At 41.9% G+C, this 19,757-nt stretch overlaps 1 protein-coding gene across 10 annotated transcripts in view; it reads left to right on the top strand.

The window, feature by feature from the left end:
- LOC112455823 (polypyrimidine tract-binding protein 1) overlaps nt 1-19,757 on the top strand; it is a 219,305-nt gene that overhangs the window by 117,040 nt on the left and 82,508 nt on the right. For all 10 annotated transcript variants that reach the window (XM_025018018.1, XM_025018016.1, XM_025018019.1 and 7 more), the window contains one exon: nt 4,953-5,102. In XM_025018018.1, coding sequence (XP_024873786.1) covers nt 4,953-5,102 — 150 coding nt within the window. The remainder of the gene's footprint in view (nt 1-4,952; nt 5,103-19,757) is intronic.

The raw sequence follows: 19,757 nt of genomic DNA, 5'->3' as shown, positions 1-19,757 counted from the left end.
CTCTCTCTCTCTCTCTGCACCATATGTAGCATTAAGCCATATAAAAATTTCATGAACAACTTATTTTTCTACACAGGTAAAACTAATATCTCTTATGTACTGTAAACGAAATAATTTAATTCACACAGTGGATTTTGAATTTTATTTTTTACAGTAGAAATAACAAAAAATATGCTCGCGTTTAGTAACTATATTTCTTTTAATATCATATATTTTTTGTAAATTCGCGATAATCGTTGACAGCGAAAAAGGGGTTGTTGTTCAGCTGAAAGATTGATCGTCATTTATCGGGTGTGTTAAACTATTCGAATTGGAACTCGCGATATCGACTCATTGATGTATCTATCCGCCGTTTTCCGTAACGATCGCTTTTAATGATTGACATGATTGTGTAATAGGCAGCATCCGCTGCGGATGGCTGCTCTCATTTACAGGTACCCTTAAAGCCGGCGGCTTGCAGTAGCGGCGCCGTAAAGATTATTGACGTGTTAACTTTGCTTTTACACGCTTTACCTTCGGCATGTATACAGAACGCGCAAGGGATGAGAGTTACGATCACGTGTTTATCGTTCGCGCAAGATTTTCTACCGGCGTACTTCGCGCATCGGACGTAACGCATCTTCTGTAATTCCTTGCAACATGCTACGGCGAATCTAAAATTACTACTGCTTTCTGCTTTACGGCACCTAAGGTGCTCGTGTAGAGTTTTATTAGAAAAATGCGCGTATAAAAATACGGATATATTATCTCCTTGCAGTAATTACGGAATCGCGACGACGTAATTTGCTCCGCGCCTGAATAATTCACGCGCGCTCGAATTTTACGGCCAATGAGAGTTGGATTTAATATTTAAATAACTCGGACATTAAAGGATAATGTATAATCCTATTATTAATATTATTAAAATTGGAGATATTTTTGAATTATTTTGTATCACGGACCTTTAAATTAAATCTCCATTTCCCTTTTCCTCTTTTTCTCGTGTCGAAATTGCCATTGGAAATTTTTATCAATCACGCGTGTGTGGCGTGTATGATGATATGTAACATCGGAAAATGTATAGCCCCCGTGTCAGACAAGAATGCACGCTATCGCGACCGTACAGCGGCGCATTTGTCAATAAATCAGATCGCAGGGTCACGTTCGACTTTCGGTGGCGCCCGCCGTTGTGACGCACGAGGCTCACATGGCCTATTTCCTACGAACGATTTTCCGCGAATTGCCTCTATTATGCCCAATTATCGGCTCCAACGAAGCCTGCCTCTTCGGACGATAACGAGAAGGAGAGAGGCAAAACTTCGGAGCAAACCTCCGACTCACTTCCAACATGGGGAAAAAAAATTAGAAATCAAAAATAAATTTCTCGCGTTGTCAGTGATCATTGTTGTTGAAAAATGGACACACGTGTGACCGTATTGAACAACTAGGGATTCCGAGGTGACGTTTTTGAACGTGGTCGAGCAAATGAGTAAGGGTCGAAGGTGGAGGAGGGTGCTAGTCTCACCCTATGTACGATCACAAAGTGGAGAACCTGGAAACACGCGCGTCGTCCAGACTCGACGGGAGGGATGGTGGTGGTGGTGATTCTTGAGGCTATTCTCGACGGTAAATGAACGTCACTTGAAGCGAATCTTGTTTACGCGACGACCGCGTTTCTCCACGGCGTGATTTCCGCGTATACGTCGGAAAAACACCGAGCAATTAGGGCCTTTCTTCCCTGAATTCGACATCCACTCACGTCGTATCTCGGCCTTTTTGCACTGAGAAAAAAATGTTCTAGATTTTAGTAAATGTTAGTTTGCATATACAAATTTATTAAAATAAAGAAAATTTTCCTTTTTATTAGTATATTTTTTTCCTAGTGAATACACTTATACTAATAAAAAGGAAAATTTTCTTTATTTTAGTAAATAGAGTCACAGTTGTATATGCAAACTAATATTTACTAAAATCCAGAAAATTTTTTTCTCCGTGTGGAATTAACACTCGCGGAATTTTTCGTGTCGCCGTCGTTTTTTCGTATTTAGGTCGGATTCCTCCAATGTATAATGATTAGCGCTTGTTTCAATTTATTTTACGTTTTTTATAACATATAATTACCGTGTTGCAATCGACATTATGACATAGACATAGGAGAGCCCTGCTGCTGATTGCTCCGTTATTCCCATTTGTTTTCTCGTTTAACGAAGAAACCTCCAACAAGGGTCGATCAAGAAAATCAGGAAGTTATTGTTTCGCGTAGAATCAAGAGCGTACAAGATGGAGTTGTTTTCTCGCGTGTTAAGACAGGGCTTCTAATTGATAGATCCAGTTTCGGTGATTGATTTTTTATTTGTTGCATATAAGGTTTACAAGGTACTAATAGCAATCACTAACAATTGATTGAAATTGTCTTTCCTTATTTATCTTTTTATATTCTTTTATATGCTTCATTGTTGTAAAGAAATATAAAAAGAATATCTTTTTCTCGAAGTTTTGCAGCCAAAACGATTGAATCACGGTCGTTCCATTGCGACTTTGACCTGTTGAGCTAGAAACACTTTTTATAACGAGTTATCGTCGGCTACCCTCGTCATGGAAGCCGCCTTATTACGACGCCGGCATACCACCGCGATACGGCACATCAACTCGCTTATAATCCGATTTCATTGTTGTGTCGTCGTCGCCGCCGTCGTCGTCGTCGTCGTCGTCGTCGTCGTCGTCGTCGTCGTCGTCGTCGTCGTCGTCGTCGTCGTCGTCGTCGCGGCAGTTCGTACAAGCGAGATTAAAGTGTGGTCGCAAAAAGTCGGTAAAATTGAGGCGAGCGTAAAGGAACGTCGGCCAGGGTTGATTTTTAATTCATTCACAGGTAGTCGAGTACTCTGTCGGACACAACTCGCCGGACCTCCTCTTATAGTCGAGTTAATGCCAGTCAACCCCGGTGTTTATGAGGGATAATAAACCGTTTAACTCTCCCTGGATTTTCCTATTAAATATTCAGACAAATTCGCCTTATAAGATGAAAATTTACAAATAATTTTTTAGATAAATATACATATATATATTTTTGAATGTCAGAAAAATTATCGATCATTTCTAGATAATATTTTATCTATTACATTTTTTTATAGGCAGTATATAATGTGACTGTATGTGGTTCCGTTTGTAAATTGATTCGGCTTATGAAATGAACACGTTATAACTTGAAAATTTCCATTTAATTTGTATTCCATTTCATTACCGTGAAATATTTATATTTCCCCTGTGCCATATACACATAAACCCGTTCGCGCGATTAATTGATCAACTAATTAATTAAATCAATTATCCGCTAATAACTCGTAATCTACAAATTATTTTTAATTATCCACTTCTTGTTCTCTTTTACTTTGTATCGATTGACACGCTCAAATAAAAATATCCGCCACTCGTTCGAGCTCCATTCCGGGATGGTGAAAGAGGGAAGGGGGATTAAGGATGGGGCGCCTCTGAAATATCCATCTTCCTTAACCCGGTAAGAAGCGCGTTTTCCGATCAGTTAAGCCCGACTAAACCTCAGCGACGTTCCTAAGAGAGCCTTGGAACGGGCTAGGAAAAGCGGTAAGGAAAAAAAAGACGAGGAAAAGCGACGGTGAAGCTAAGAGAGAGGAGGAGGAGGATGGCTTTCGGAGGGTTCTTTCCGAAGCGAGGAAGGTGGAAGCGTCGTGCTCTCGAGTTCGACTAGATAGAGCTGTGATTGAAAACACCGCCCCCGGCAGCACGAGCTTCGAGCACTTAAGTGTGCGTACGCACACACGTACGCAACGAGGATATATACGTACGTATATATTTCGCGCGTTCTTCGACTTCCCGCCGCCGCATATGGAATAATATAAGCGGGATTGCGAACTCGTCCGGGAATTTGATAAGTTCCTCTCTGCCTCGTGCGCGAAAATGAATCCCGGGTGAAACTTTTGCCGGACTGGCTAACCGCATCTTTTTCTCCTAGAACCCGTGCGAAGGCTTGTTTCCTGCGTGCGTCCGCGTCTTAAGCGCGATATCCTTCCCCATCCGGTGGTTTTGTAATGTGGAAAATTGACATTATCTCTTTATAGTATCAAGTGCAGGTACACACTAATCATGCAGATTGCACTGTCTTTATGCCCTGTTTTGTTAGCGATAACTTCGATCTTCGTTTTTGTGTTTATCGATTTTCGCTAATCGTTGATCAACCCCGTCTTGGAGATAAAAGAGATTTATTAAATTTCTCCGCTAAAATCTGTGTATCTATATGTCGCAAGTGTATCTATATTTCGTGTAATTCGTTTTTTTTTTTGCAAATTTTTTAGAAAATTCACAAAAAAACGGGATATTATGGAATGAATAAAAATTACACAATTTTACTAGTGATTCTGCAAAATCCTAGGTTGAGTGAAATTGTGAGTTAAAATTTTTATTAATTTATATTTTATAAATATATTATAAATTATATTTATATTAATAATTGTTATTTATTGCACAATATCTCGGTTTTTTATGAATTTTTTAGGGATTTTGCAAAAAACGTATTATACTAAATCCCTGTGACCCCAATATATAATATTTAAAAGATAAAACATTTAATCGCGTATAATAATAGCGTATATCTTTGGTAGGAATATATGCAAGATTATTACAATTGTTATTACAAATATCTATATTGGGGTTCATACGAAATAAACTGGATAATTGTCCATGTAAATATGTACATTGAAGCGTTAAACGTTAGCTATATTTAAACAGTTATTAAATTGTATTGTATATAGGCATGGGGGGGGGGGACAATAACAAGATTATTTTCTAAGGTGTTACATGATCCTAACATCTTTTCTTATTTATGAGTCCATTTATATCTTTTTTTCCTTTCTGGGCTATATATTTATGGTGAGCTAGACATTAAGTTCTCAGCTTATTCCATCCGACGACTCACCAGGGATCCATTCTTTTTGTTCCAGGTTAAGCTCGACAAAAGTCACAGCGGCAAACCTTCCAGAGTCATTCATATTAGGAACATACCTAACGAGGTGACAGAGGCAGAGATCATCCATCTGGGTCTGCCGTTCGGCCGTGTCACCAATGTACTTGTTCTCAAAGGCAAGAATCAGGTAAGTCCAGTTTAATTACAGACGTTTACGCGACTGTCTATTTCAAACTATTTAGAAAGACACATACAAGGTCGTTGTAAATCGTTACTTGCTGCTGACAGTAGCGCAGGCTAAAAGTAATAATATAGAATTAACACACAAAAGAAGAAGAATTGCGCGGAAGAATATTCTATTTACTCGGGCTGGTCGATCGCGAAATCTCTCAGCGCTGCGTTGTACTGAACGACGACGTCGTTCAGTACAACGACGCCGTTTACACGTGCTCTGCGACATTGCACACTTGCTAGGCGGAGATGAGAGTGCTGGAGAGAACGAGAGAGAGAGAAAGAGAGAGAGAGAGTTTGTGCCACATGACGCGTTTCGACCGGCGCGATATGAATGCAATATAGCGTGCAATACCGGAGACAATCGAATCGCCGATACGCGGTCGAATCGATTCGACTCGAGTTGAGTCCAGTCGAGTTGGCGATCGTCCGTTTAAGCATTATTATCCATTATTACCCGCGTCGCGCTCCACTCCACGTCGCGACAAAGGCGAACCGTGTTCTCTACCCCATGGAAACGCAACCCCTTGATGTACCGTCATTCTCGACACTCTCTGACCCCCACCCGGCAGCGCGCCCTTTCTATCGATGCTCGTTCGTGACGCTACACGCATCGCAAGGCTATTATTTCGTACGGTGAGAGCCGGTTTATCGAGTTGCAGTCTCGGTTTATCGAACGACGTTTCCCATCGACCAGCTTGTCTCGCTCTCGTGTTATCCGCATAGATGTTGCGCTTATAAACGCACTTACGAACTTCTTTGCTTCGGTTGTTTTTTTTTTCGGTGGTTTCGGTTTCCATTGATTCTCAGAATTTTATCGTATTCGTCAGATTATTTATATATTATTTAATACTTCATTTTTTTTTAATATAAATATTGTTGAAAGCTTGTATCCGCGTATAAAGAGAAATCTTCCATTAACGAGGAAATAAATTATATCTTTCACGTTTCAGTATAGTTGTGATTTGGTTTGTATAAACTTTAATGCTTCCTCTTTACTGCGCGCGCCACGGTTGGATCAAAATCCGACGGAATGGCAAATTTAGAGCAATTTCGTGGCATAACTATCGTAGCGGCGCGATCGAGTTTTACGAACGATATCAACCATCCGCGATCTCTCCCGGAGCACGCTCAATTACGCATAAACGAAATTACGCGAGCGCGCGCGAGCGTCGTTCCGGCCTGCGTGATCAAAATATCAAATTCGCTTTGGTGGTATTAATTCCTCTGCCCGCACGTGCGACAATACTCGCCGGAAGGTTAACATCGTTTCATGAAGCTCTGCGGGTTCTGCGCGACGTGCGTCGTCGGCAACGCGACGGCATATTCAAATAATGACGCTTGTCCATCTCTCGACTTCGCGCCCGTATGCGATGCAATCGCGATAAGTGGTCCTCAGATATCCTCGACTGCTCCGTATCTCTTATCCACGCGTTTACAATCAATTTTCTTGTGAGAAGTATGGATGCGTCATTATCTTGACACGAATATTCGTCATAAGTTTAATGGAACAAAAATAATGCATATAGAAAATGATTTTTTACCTTTTATAATCTTATAGATTATATAATATTACATAATTTAATGTTAAATATTTTAGTGTTATTTACATGTGCTATATTATTTTTATATTTATATATCATTGCTTCGTGCTTAATTTTTAGTTAATTTAAAAACTTAATGAAAAAATGTAATAAAGAAAATTATAAATTTGAAGATTTTTTGCGTGAAAAAAAGTTGGATTATACTTATTTTTCATAAATTACTTTCTATATAGCACATTGTTCTACGGCCTACGCTATTTCCGTCGCACAAACATAGAGCTTTATATAAAAACGAACAACGCACGCCCAACGCACTGTCACAATGTCTCTACAAAATCCCACAAGTTCTAGTTGCAATGATTACTCTCAGCAATGTAAGCACGGATTGCAAAAAATGGGCCAACAGCTTCATATTGTGTATACCGTGCCAGATTTTGAACAATGTAGATAGTCAGCATACCGAAACTTCGCATATTCTCTTCGCGTTTGAAATACACCAAAAAATTCAGGTTTCACGCGTTTTGATACTTTAGAAATTAATAACATATATTTCTCGAAATAACGTATATTTAATAATAACAGAATCCACTTTTTTAATATCTCATCGTCATACAAAACCCGGTATTAAAAAGCAGAGGGGTTTATATAGAAAAAAGATTTGTTTATAATTTAAACACATATCTGGTAAATGTCAGCTGAAAATTCACGGAATATTTCATTAATTTTACTGATAAACGATTACGTTTAAATAATACGGGATTATATTATCCTACCTTTTTTTTAATCTCGCTTTAACGTTTGTGCTCGTGCCAGAGAGGCCGATCAATGATTCGTTCGAATTTACTGGCGGTGCACCGAAATCCGCTTTACCGCAAATTATTCCGGAGGGGGTGTTTTTCATGCCGGCGGTTCCTCGAGCTCGCGCAAAATTTTTTCGATACGAATTAATGGCGAATCGTCTGAAATCATGGGAGGGGTCGAGTGCGAGCGGCAAGGATGTGATTTGAGGATGGACGGGGCTTCGAAAGGGGATTAAATTGGAACACCGAGTATTCATCGTAGCTTACCGAGCGGGGAATATTTGAATAACTTGTAAATCCCTCGAACGCGTATTTGATGGCGCGTTTCGATTTTGAATTCTCCCACGACTCATTTTAGTTTCCCCTATGCCGATGTTTAACCACCCCTCTGTACTCCCGATTTGATCATACTCCTCCGCTGAACCCCTCGTTGTAATTTGCTAAAACATCATTTTAGTCAAAAGTTATTACTCATTACGTCGATAAACGATCGTTTCCTCCAATTTTACCTTAAAGTATTACTTGTTGAGGGAGAAGGGCTGCGTTTATTAACAAAATGATTGGAGCGCAAAATTTTGAGTTGATGTATTTAACAATCTTAAAAATTCGTTTATATGGAAATATATATATATTTCTGTGCATCTTTAAGCGCATTGTGTAGATTAAAAGCATTCTTAATTTTCTTTTTTGTTCGAAGCGGTTTTTCGGCTCGTACACTGTAATAAAAAGAGTGGAATTAATTCCGCTAATTAGAATACGATAACGCCATTACGATCTCGTTATTTCGTTTGCGTTTCGAGAAATTTGAATCCTTTGGGTACAAAATCAGGGATATATGGAATGCATGAACCTTTCATCGTTTGCATGTCGCTTCAAAGCGCATTGCCTAATCAGCGTGGTTAATTGCAGCATACGCTTTGCCCGAGATACGCAATAGGCGAAGCGTCCCTATTCGGAATCCATTAAATGACTGCGCTATAAGCGGACACAGAACTCCTTCAAAGGAATGTTTGCTCAACCATCATTACATTACGCGAGTCTTGCGGGGTAATTCTCTATTTATACCATAATACATCTTCATTGCGCGAACAACTTCAACAAAAATTAGATTACCTTGGTATCGAGTATTCGCCGTGCAAGATATTTCCGATCTTACACGTTGCATGCACGACATAAACGTATAACGACAACCATTCTCGCAGAATATAATAGAAAGGATGAATAATTCTCACGTTTTTTTTTATATATTTTTTATTGCATCCCAAGTTTACTTCGAAAAGTATTTTACGCACACAGTTGAAAATAATTTTATCGAGATAAATGATCGGAAGGCTTATCTCAATGTCAGTATATATCGCTCTTGCAGGGCGATATCTCATGTAAGATATCTCATGTAAGATTGCGATGCGTCATACGCACACGTGCAGTTTTGCGGGAATTTCGCCGCCGCTAATGCGTATGTAATTTGCACGAGGGGTAAATCTCTTCATCTGGCTCAATGCGGCGAACCGGTGCATCGATGCATTACTTTAATCCCCCGCCCGGTATAAACTGCGGCCCGGCTCGATTCGCATTATCATACCTGTTGTGCGCCACCGTATTAGAGTTATCAGTGCGCGTATGCGTGGGGTATGCACGCGAGCATTAAATGCACTCGCATAATCTCGGGGGGCGCGTCGATAAAGCCTCGTCGTCGGCGATCTACACTGAAAGCCAGTCGGGTGACCCGGTGATTCTCACAAATTCGTACGTAAGAGAACGCGGTTTCATCGGTCCGTTACGGATCGACAATTTTCGATCGTCTCGCGCGATGAGATCGTTCTGTGTCCTGTCTTTCGCACGTGACTACTTTTCCTTGGTTGCCCGTATAGACAAACTGCGTGGAATTTTATTTCGACACTGCTTGTTCTTCTTTCATCTATATATTTTTATGGGGAACGAAAGTTTATATACGTTATAGAAAAACATTCGAACTGCAGTCCGATAATTTCGTAATTATCTCTAACGAATAGGAATCTAATTTAGCCAAAATGCGATAACGTGGACAATACGATTTACTACTTACTACCGTAACCATCACGAACAGGAATTACAATTGTAATAATCAGGAAATTATGGGCAACAGTTACAACCATTAGCCGCAGCTGAGAAGGCTCTCCCAGGTGGAATTACGGGGCAAATCGCAGACACGCTCTGTGTTTCGTAAATGCAATTTCCCGACCACCGGCGGCCTCGTTCAGGAATCGCGATTCGCCCTCCTCCCCGACCGCGTTTTCGACGGCGTGTCCGCCCGCGGCGGCTAAGACAATCCCTAAGTAACTCGATCAAGTGGGGAAACTCGCGTTATTATCGTACACCCGAGCTTAAGCTTCCCAATTACACGCAAACAAACGGCCACGACGACGAGGACGAGGACAACGATGGGGCGGACGAGAGGAAGCGCATGTCCATTACGACGCAGTAGTAAATCGAGTTTCACGATGAACCCGCCGGTTCCCGGGCCGCCGGCCTGACCCCCGCGGGCACTTTCGCCGTGTTTGCTTTGATTCGAAGTTTCCGGTTAAGTTGGTTACCGGAACGGGCTCTTTGTTCGATCTCGCAAATTCCCGCGCCGCCGTTCTCTCTCGCTTCCCGCTTGCGGATTTTCCGCGCCATTCGACGCGAACGCGCGGCTCTATCGTATCGGCCCTTCGGACCAGCGAGATTTATCTCGCGGGCTTTAATTTGGCGAAGAAAATGCCTATCGCTCGTAGGAAGTCCGTCGCAAATTGTGTGGATATGAAACAGTTTATTCAATGCAATGTATGTATTTTTTAATTATGCGCAAAAAACTTTATAATAATAAAAATATTTTTACGTCCCTAAAATAAATATAACGCACGTGCCTTTGGGAAGGCGCGTAGATCGTTGGAAAACAGTCTACTTTATTTGTCGATATTGAACAGCGCGAATTTCTTTCTCTGTTCTACGCCGGCGGTTTTCCGTACTGTTGATTCGCCATTAGGCCGTTTTTCCACCGAAAATTCCCACCGCGCGCATGCTTCAACTTCGCGCAAATATCAGTCAGTTAGACACGCATTGGCTGGAGTTTGATTTTTCTGTTTCTCTTCGTTTTAATTAACGGGCGCGAGCGCCCGTAGGGGCCGCGCCTCTCTACGCTGGATATCCGGCGTGTAGGGTGCGGCCCGGCGAGGAAAAAAGAAACGGAGGAAAAGGAAAACAACTATCGATCAACTATTCCCGGCATTAGAAATGTATTTCTGCCGCGCTTTGTTTAATCCTCGTGCGCGCGCTGTCGGTCGGCGAGCTTTTCCCCATTCGCCGGCCGCCGCTGTTTGCTCGGTCTCCGCCCTTAGGCGGCCTCCGACTTTCGCGGCCGGTGTATTCGATCTACAAAAGCGACGGCCGGCGGCCGTGCCTGCAGAGTATCCAAATACGAGCGTGGGCGTTTGTTACACCGGAACCTCCTAGGATTTCAGTTGATGCGTGCACTCATCAGCCAGATCTCCTTTTAATCCTCGACGAACGCGGCCCTTCGACACACGGCAAACGCATTATCCCACCTGAGTTTCTCGGATTCGATTGTTATCTTTGTCCGTTAAATTCGCGTTAAACTCGATATGCTTAGCGTAACGCAATGTGTACATTATCAAGAGAAAGTAGACCAAAAAAAAAATACCAAATATTCTGCGCCAGATTATGAATATTATACTTCTTTTGCAATCTTATGCAATGTAAGTCACTATTCATTTATAAAAATTGATATGAGATTGTTATCTCGTAAATAAACGATAAAAGAGAAAATGTACGACGGTATTTAATGCTTTCGGTACCGGAGCGTGTATCACCGAGTATTTGTAACCCGAATCCCTGTTTGTCTTTCATCTAGAATTTCGTTTCTTGCGCGAGGAAAATATCCGCGAGGTGCTACGGTGCCCGTTTCCAGAGACATCAGTCGTAATCGCTCGTACATGTAATTTAATTAAGAAAGGGAGAACGAGAGAAAGCGAACGGGAAGGGAAAAATCTTTTTGGCGAACTCTTATATAATTAACGACGACAATTTCAATTTTTGGTTAATTAATTTGCCGAGTGAACGACGCGTTGTTAAAAGGGCTGCAAAACGGAGCACGGGGTCGCGCAAACTCGGAAAGGGTCAGAGCCGCGGGAGTGAAAATAGTTGTAAGGGCAGAAGGTTACGATAATGCCGCGGGCGGGGAAACGTAATAACTAATGACAGTAATATTACTATATATATATTTTTTAAATTTAATTTAAATTCAATTAAAGTTATATCCCGCAATAGCAGTCGTCGCCTATTAATGGCGGAAGTGATGATCAGATAACGGAAAAAAGGAAGGAAAGGTAAAGGGTAAAAAAGAAATCGATCATTTGAATTTTGTTTTGTGCTCAAACGACACATATACTTACTCTAATTATTGTACCGCGTTTGTTTTCTCTTTCCGTATCCGCGATGACTTTTTTTTACGCAAGTCTAACGATTCTTCTTTCGTTCGTCCATAAGTCTTTGTTCTCACGATAAAGCGCGACGATGCCGATGGTGCAGAAGTGTCCAGTAATTCGCGAAAACGATTGACCTTGCCGCGAGTTGTTAAATGTTAATTTTGAGTGATCTCTCTTAATACGATTCGCGCGTGGAAAACAATTTTATTGTTGTCAAACAGCAGAAAATAAAATTTCTCGTTAGCGAGTCTCGGGGCAGTTTGAAGCCAAGTTTCTCGCGGTCGTCGAAACCGCATCGAGAACTCGCAAGGAAACGAGCTCGAATACTCGACCGCGACGCCGCCGGTCGCGCGTTACGCGACACGCGCGTATTTAGATTGAAATGAAATTTCCATTATGCAAATGCGCGGATGCATGGAATGCGTGACCGTTCGCGGGGGCTGAGCTATCGATTCGCTCGCTCGCGGCATCGCGTGCAACGCACCCGTTTATCTAAATACGGTTTGCCGTCTCCTCGAAACTCGACCCACTTTTTGCGTCCGCCAATGTCATTTTAATACGCTTGCTTTTTGTGCGTGACGAATCGTCTCTCGTTTCGGTAATAAATAATAATTCTGCTTTCATTTCGCTGAAAATCCATGTCGTCTAACCGCTTGAGAATGAATTCCGGAAAATTCAGGAGAACGTCGGAAATGAAGGAAAGCGTATCTTTTTAAAGCCTGCAAATATAATTCAATCTTTCTTGATTCTCAAATGTGAAATGTGAATCGGGTGGATGTATTACGTACGTTATTAGCGTGTAAAGAGAGAATTTGCGTGGATTAAAAATTTATAATTCGAATCAACCGTACTACATATCGTGAATTCTACGAGGACGAATTCTACATAACATACTATTTGAAATTCTTGAATGGATATATCACTGTCATTTAGAGAGATTCAGATTTTATAAACGGGTAATATGGATTTTGACGTGCACGATATATAATTTGCCACGGATTTATTTCGTGTGTATTTCCGAAAACGAGCTACACGACGAAAATGTCTCGAAGAGAAGACTTGAGGGCGCGGCTTGTTCCAATTTTGCAAGCATGCGTACACCTCGCAGAATTTTACGGGTTAAGAGAGAAACTAAAGCAACGGCACGATATCAGGGGGCTCGAGACAAGAGAGCGGAAGGAAAAAAAGGCTCAGCTTGTCGAGCACAGAAAACGCGGCAACGACAATTTTCATCCACTTGCATCTATCGTGAAAAATAATTTGCATTATACCAGTCATTCTTGTTGTTATTCTAACAAATCTATCCAAAGGCTTCTTTATTTATTTATTTTTACGAGTTAAATATAAGTTTTCCATTTCAATTGATGCATATTTAATTTAATATTAAAATAATATTGTTATATTTTCGAGCAGTATTTGAACTTTGGACCCTCGTAAAATTTCACGGAATGAATGAAATGATATACGAAATACACGGAGTGCTTATAAAAATATGCATTAATCTATTTATTGTAATTAGCTGATAATTTATCAATTATTTGCGGCTTCCATTTACGTTCTATTTTAGTGCTCTTACGTAGATTATATACCGCTCGTATCTACGACGGATTTGCGTTCCGAAATTGGCCGAATATCTGCCGCAGCCGCGATCGAACTCTCGTTTAATCTCGTGATTTCGTTAGCGATTGCGCATTTTAATTCGTGCCCGCGCGATTGCCATTTTTCCTGAACATCCAATTTACGCGAAACGTTAATCTCGTTTCCTCGTTAATACGTCTCATGGTCTCCTCCGGCGTTACGGGCGAGAGTTAGAAATTCATCCCTCGTACGTGTGCAGCATCCTTTAAAGTTTACGACGGCCGGCCGGGCGACGGACGTACGTTGAGCCTTCGGCGAGTGAAAAGCTCGACCCTAGTCGGTTGCAAGCGCGTCGACAGACGGCGACTGCAATAGCGTGACGAGATAACCGTTCCGCGACGTGTCTCCCTTTCTTTTTTTTTTTATGTGCTGCACAAGCTGCAATTGCGGGCGCGCGAGTCCCTTTCGCGTACGGTTCCTTGATGTCGTTTTTAATTGTCCATTACGAAGATAATGCGTTAGCGTTACGGGCGCCGTACTACATAATACGACGTTGACGAATTTTAATTACGAGTAGAAACAACGTGCGCGTCAAAAGACCGCGAGGAACATCGTTAGTCACGGATAAGTACGCCGCAGATCTTTCTTGAAAATTATCCAAACAAGTGCGCGATATCCACTCCGAGCTTAATGATGATGCGATTCGCGACGAATAAAACTGTATTCACGCCACGAATATAACCAGCATCCCTTTCTTCTATAACGTCCGTTCCATTTATGTCCGCTGTTTTTACGGCCGTCTATTTTCCTCCGCGACCAATCGCACGCCGACTTTTTTTTAAATCCCCGTTAAGAACCTTTCTCGGACCTTGGCACTAGAGTGCCGCGCGAAATTTTCCGACGGTTCCTCGAAGGGGAAAAGGAAAAGGCTCCTTTAGGCCGCGACTCTGTTCGCGAATTCGGGAGGGCGATTCGGCCGAATCGTGAAACGCGGAAACTTTCGGCCGTCATTGCGAACGTGTAGAGCTGGCGGTCTACATTTAGAGAGAGTGGTCACGTCTCGAAACGGGTTAAAGACTTTTACGACCGGCCTCTAGAAACACGTTTCGCCGTGCCGTTCCGTGCCGTTCCGTTGCGGGAAGGGTCGAGTTCTCGGTTCGCTTCAGACGTCTCGCGAGACAGCCTCCCTCCGTGACGGAATTGCGGACGAGAGCACTCGCGCGTTTTTTTTTTATGACTGTAAACGACGTAAAAAAAAGGAAGAAAGACGAACGCGGGAGTTAACGAAGTTTCATACACCTTCACTTCGTCGCCGGAAGTTTGTGCGTTTACGCGCGATGTAGGCAATGACGCGTCGATAATTTGCTGCTAATCGCAGTTTCACGAACGAGCGGGAATAACAACAGTTCGTTGGAGTAGAATCGTGCAATTGTGTGCACGGTATACAATAATACCTTATACAATACGATTTACACGCGATCCTATGACCTGGAATAATTGCAAAAAGAATTGTATGTACAATTAAGGATTAATGCGAGTTTATATTTAGTTCCTCGCCGCGCGCAAAAAGAGAAAGACGAGTGGCGAGTATATTTTAAAAGTAATCGCATAATCTAAAATTATTGTGTCAATTAATAATTCGCAAATTACTTTTTTTTAAACGTAAACTGTATATACGCAACGATAAACATTCAGACAATTACCATGGAAAGAGCGCGGTCGTTGTTGCGCACATCTAGACCACATGGCAAAAATATCACCAGTAGACGTTGAAAAATACTCATCGTAACTACGTTGTCGTGGTAAATAGTGGCGCGAAATAAGAAAAACGGCGTTAAAATATGACGCGATGCATCCAGTGGGATACGAGTGAAACTTCAGTCTCAAATTTTCAAACTGGAAATTTGTTGGCTACGTGCCGCATGAGGAAGCACCTCGGAGACTTAGTAAAATTAATTACTCAAGATGAGGGCGGAATTAATTATCTAAAGAATGGAAAAACTGACGCAAAATTTCTCCGAGAATTTGAATTTATTTGACTAATTAAAAACTCGTTTGTCTATAATTTTTTTAATTTCTTTTTTTACATAATGCGTTTCACACCTCGGACGTCGAACTATCGTTAACCTGAACTACTGAACGAGATACACCGAAATACTTGGAGGCCAGCTAAACGCTCAAAATAGAAGAACCGTTCTCGCTCTGTCCGGTGCGATACGATCGATTTGCTTGGACGCGCAAGGCCGATTAATAAATTGCTTCCGTTCAATTATAGGCCGTGATAAATCGAGCCGTCTACAGGTAGTCGCCTGGCTCGTCAGCGAGGAAATTGAGCGACGCCTCCCCTCCCCTCTTTCTCTCTCTATCTCTCTTTCCCTCTTGCACGATCGGGCACGTACATTCACATATACGCATATAGCGAGAGAGTACACCCTCTCGCAAAGTTGGGAGGGAAAATTGAAAAGTTAGTCCCGGCGAGATTGACTCCTACCGACCTCGGGGCGGATCGTTCGTGGATGTTTCCGCGGGAGTTAAACCGGAGGAAGCTTCGCTGAGCGCTTCGTTGAAATCGGCTTTTTTTTGTGTTAGTCGTAATAATGCGGTTATCCGGGATTCGATAGTGTCACGTAGACGTGTCGCGAATAAAGTTTGCGAAACTTGTTTGCAGGACTTAAGTTTGTGAACTTTTCGCAACCTCACTTTATCGCGTGTCATTCAATGTTGAATGTAGGATACGTAACGTCCTTCATGGAGAACGCGTCGCTAATACTTTTTTATTCTAGCGTTACCGCGTTACCGCGCGCTTCGCAAATGCAAATTTTCGCGGGGGGCGTTAGTCATGTGTTGGGAAAATATCGTTCGGAACGAATCTACACGCACGAGCGAGCAATGCCGGCGTGCCCAGAGTGTCGTACGGTCGGGCGAACGACAAATTCGTCGTCTCGACATCGTGGAAGATAATTCGGTTAAGCGACAGGATCAATGCCGGGGTTATACTCGGCCCCGGTCTTAAGCGAGTTACTTTAATCCAATCGCAAACAGGATGGGATCCGATTAACCCATGTTAGCCGGTTATTTCCAGCGATCCTGGGATCGAGCTGAGCTTCGAGCTTCTCACACACTGTTCTCGGCCTACGCTATATTTCTTTCGTATTTTAACAACGAGGCTTTAATATTGCTCGTTAAAACGAGATGACGTATGCACGAGAGTTTCTCGATCGACTTTCGGAAATAAAATTCAAATCGTGATGTAAATTCAATTCGATTAATCGAATCTAAGGATAATGTATTGAAAATATGTTTTTATAGCTCGTTAATTTCTTCGATTTTGAGGGTTTTCTTTGTCTCAATACTCCGATTGCCAATGTACGATCGCACAATGTTGCGTACGTTTCACGCACGCGTGAATGTAATTGGATCATTTTGTTACGACTATTAGATTTCATAAATCGTATTACCTGATAACACTGCATCGCTTATTAAAGCTTCCCGCGTAATACGATTTTGCATGCTTTGTTCGTCAGCGATACCGCAACGAATGTAATGCACACGTCATTTGTTGCTTTCCACACAGCGATTCCGCATTTCTAGCGCTGCAAAAAGAGAAGAAAAAAAAACGAACCGGGACCGAGCCTGCTTTATTATACCGACATGACGGATACGATGATCATTAGCACCATTAGCGCAACCTGCATTCGGGATCAAATGCTTCGCTACCGGGTTGCTTCGTTCCATCAATAACGATCTCCTATTGTTCGCGTCCGTTCTCTGGCTCCCTTCCATTTTGACCAAACGAAACTCACCAAACGAAACACAAGCGAGAAGGGAGGGAAACGTGAAACTTTTTTTTCTCCAACGGGACCATCATGTAAAACATGAGAGAGCAAGTGAAAATGATACGATGATAATAACGAGATAGTTTTGTTTTTGCGACGCGGTAAATACGAGAAAAAAGATGGGACGTAAATGTAACGAGGTGAGAACGGCAAGAGTTAATTTTTAACCTCGTTCGCGTGCATAAACAAACGAGCATGTTTGTCAACGGATTTTTCGCGTATCGGCCGTAAAACAGCGTGTGTGTACACGCAAGAATGCGCTCGACTGAACGGAAATTCACCGAACACGGGACACGCTCATCAACGCGCGTTCGCATCAACGCCCGTACGTTTGGATGTCGCGCCTCCGTTTCTCGCCTGGCTGACGGGCTAACGGAAAGGTCCCCCGAGAATTAAACCAAACGAGATTCTCATTCGAAGAGTTATCGCGATCCGCGACAATATTTATTTTAGCGATCTTCCTTTCTTTTCTTTTGCCATTTGTACCATCCTTCGTTTATTCGACAACTTTGTGTGTAATCTCATTTAAATTTTTGAAATCGAGATTTTTCTCTGTCAATCTTCTCTCAGCATCGTGACCGATTTAATTGAGCGAAGCGTGAAACTTACATTTTACACGTCGCGGCGTCGGCGAGATTTAATTGCCACTGAAACAGGAAATATTGTTGCGAATAATTACGATTAATTTGTAGATTATTAAAAACGATGCAGCTCGACGCAATAAAAAGCGTTTTCTGGAGATTCCTTGTGGCATTTGGATTTTCCGACGCATTAGAGATGCCTCGAATCGAAATATCGCTTTCCCAGTCATGCATAAGTGCGTACACATACACAACTTATCGGCGATAATAATGAAACGTCTGAATAGCCGACGGATTACAGATGCACTGGTCGAATAATTATGCGCTCGGTGAGCTGCGCGGAAATTTTCGATTCATTAGCGGACTGTCTCGCGCGCTCTACATACGCCGCGCTGCGTGCAGGGTGATGGGAAAACTGCAGCTGATCGAGAGGAAATAACCGACCGATCCCGCTTTTCGCGGCTTCCGTCGGTTTGCCGCGCGTTAAGCCGCCCGCATTAAATACACGGCAAATTCGAGAACGGCGCCCGCGCGAACCCGGCGTTATCAAACCACTTTGGGATATGCGATACGTGTGTATATTTTTATATACATATATCGCCGCTGTTACTCCCGCAGGGAGAAAACATTTTCTGCTGAGGGCTATGGCTGCTCTTCATCCTGCTCTAAAAATACGTCGAATATCACGTCCTGTTCGACGCACCGCGATGATTTTTTTTTCGGGTTACTAACGAAACACCGCGGAATTTTAAATCGCGCATTTGTCCGACTTTCTTGTTCGGAGAAGTTGACTTTCGCAGTACAATATCTGCGTGATAACGCTTATTTCATGCGCAACATTAATCTCGTTAAGAAAACATGATAGGAGAGGACAATCTTGTAAGTGCCCATTAGGGAGGAAAGTGCCTTTTCTAATTCCCCTAAATTTTCGTGTGCGTTTTGACTGACCTAAGATGGTATTTAATCCCGTTTGAGGGTCGCTCGAGTGGTTTGCGTCCTGTCCCTATAGAGATCCTGCTTTTTCGATCGAATCCCATGAACTTAGGAGTCCTTCTCGTTTACTAATGACGTCCTCAAACCCCCAGTGGTTGCTTTACAAATGTGAATCAGCTCTCACAGATCGGAGATAGCCCTCGTCTCTTTACGGGCCAAGTTTTTAATCGCTCGGCCTGAATTCGCCTGCGGCCACACTTAGCTGTGGTTTTACACAAGCTTGTTATAAACGGATAGCAATAGCAATATTAAGTCATTTTACTTTACTCTTCTTTTTATATTATTTAAGATCTGACTATTCTTATTTTATATTATTCAAAGCCACAGCCGTTTAAATTTTTACAGTATTTTTTTAAATTCTTAATTGTAGACATTACACATTAGTGAATATGGAACCTTAGGGATTCCTACTTTTAGATGTGGAAAAAAGATTAATAACAATAATTGTTCTCCACTTTATGTATACATACCTACTTGTTGCTGTAGTTTGTTATATTTTTTCGGCATTAACTGTACGTGAAATCAAATTGTATTTATTTTTTTAGATAAAAAACAGTTAAAATTGCGATATAAGTGGCAGGAGTTCCAAAGTCTTCACATACCCAGGGAACGGTTAAAATTTATATTCATTATTCTTGCCCTGGTTAAAATAGCTTTCTGTGTACAAAATTTCTTATCCTTATCAAAAATATATAATTATATAGTAAGAGGCTTAGAAATTCTCCACGTTTTTGCAACGTGTATAAAAGGAGAATAAAAACTGACAGTATTGTATACTGAATGTATACAATATTCTATAATAAATACGATTTTGAT

Source organism: Temnothorax curvispinosus, unplaced genomic scaffold (assembly GCF_003070985.1).
Source record: "Temnothorax curvispinosus isolate PA1 unplaced genomic scaffold, ASM307098v1 QBEX01006396.1, whole genome shotgun sequence".
Classification (NCBI taxonomy): Eukaryota; Metazoa; Arthropoda; class Insecta; order Hymenoptera; family Formicidae; genus Temnothorax; species Temnothorax curvispinosus.
This window is presented reverse-complemented; position numbering and strand designations above follow the sequence as displayed.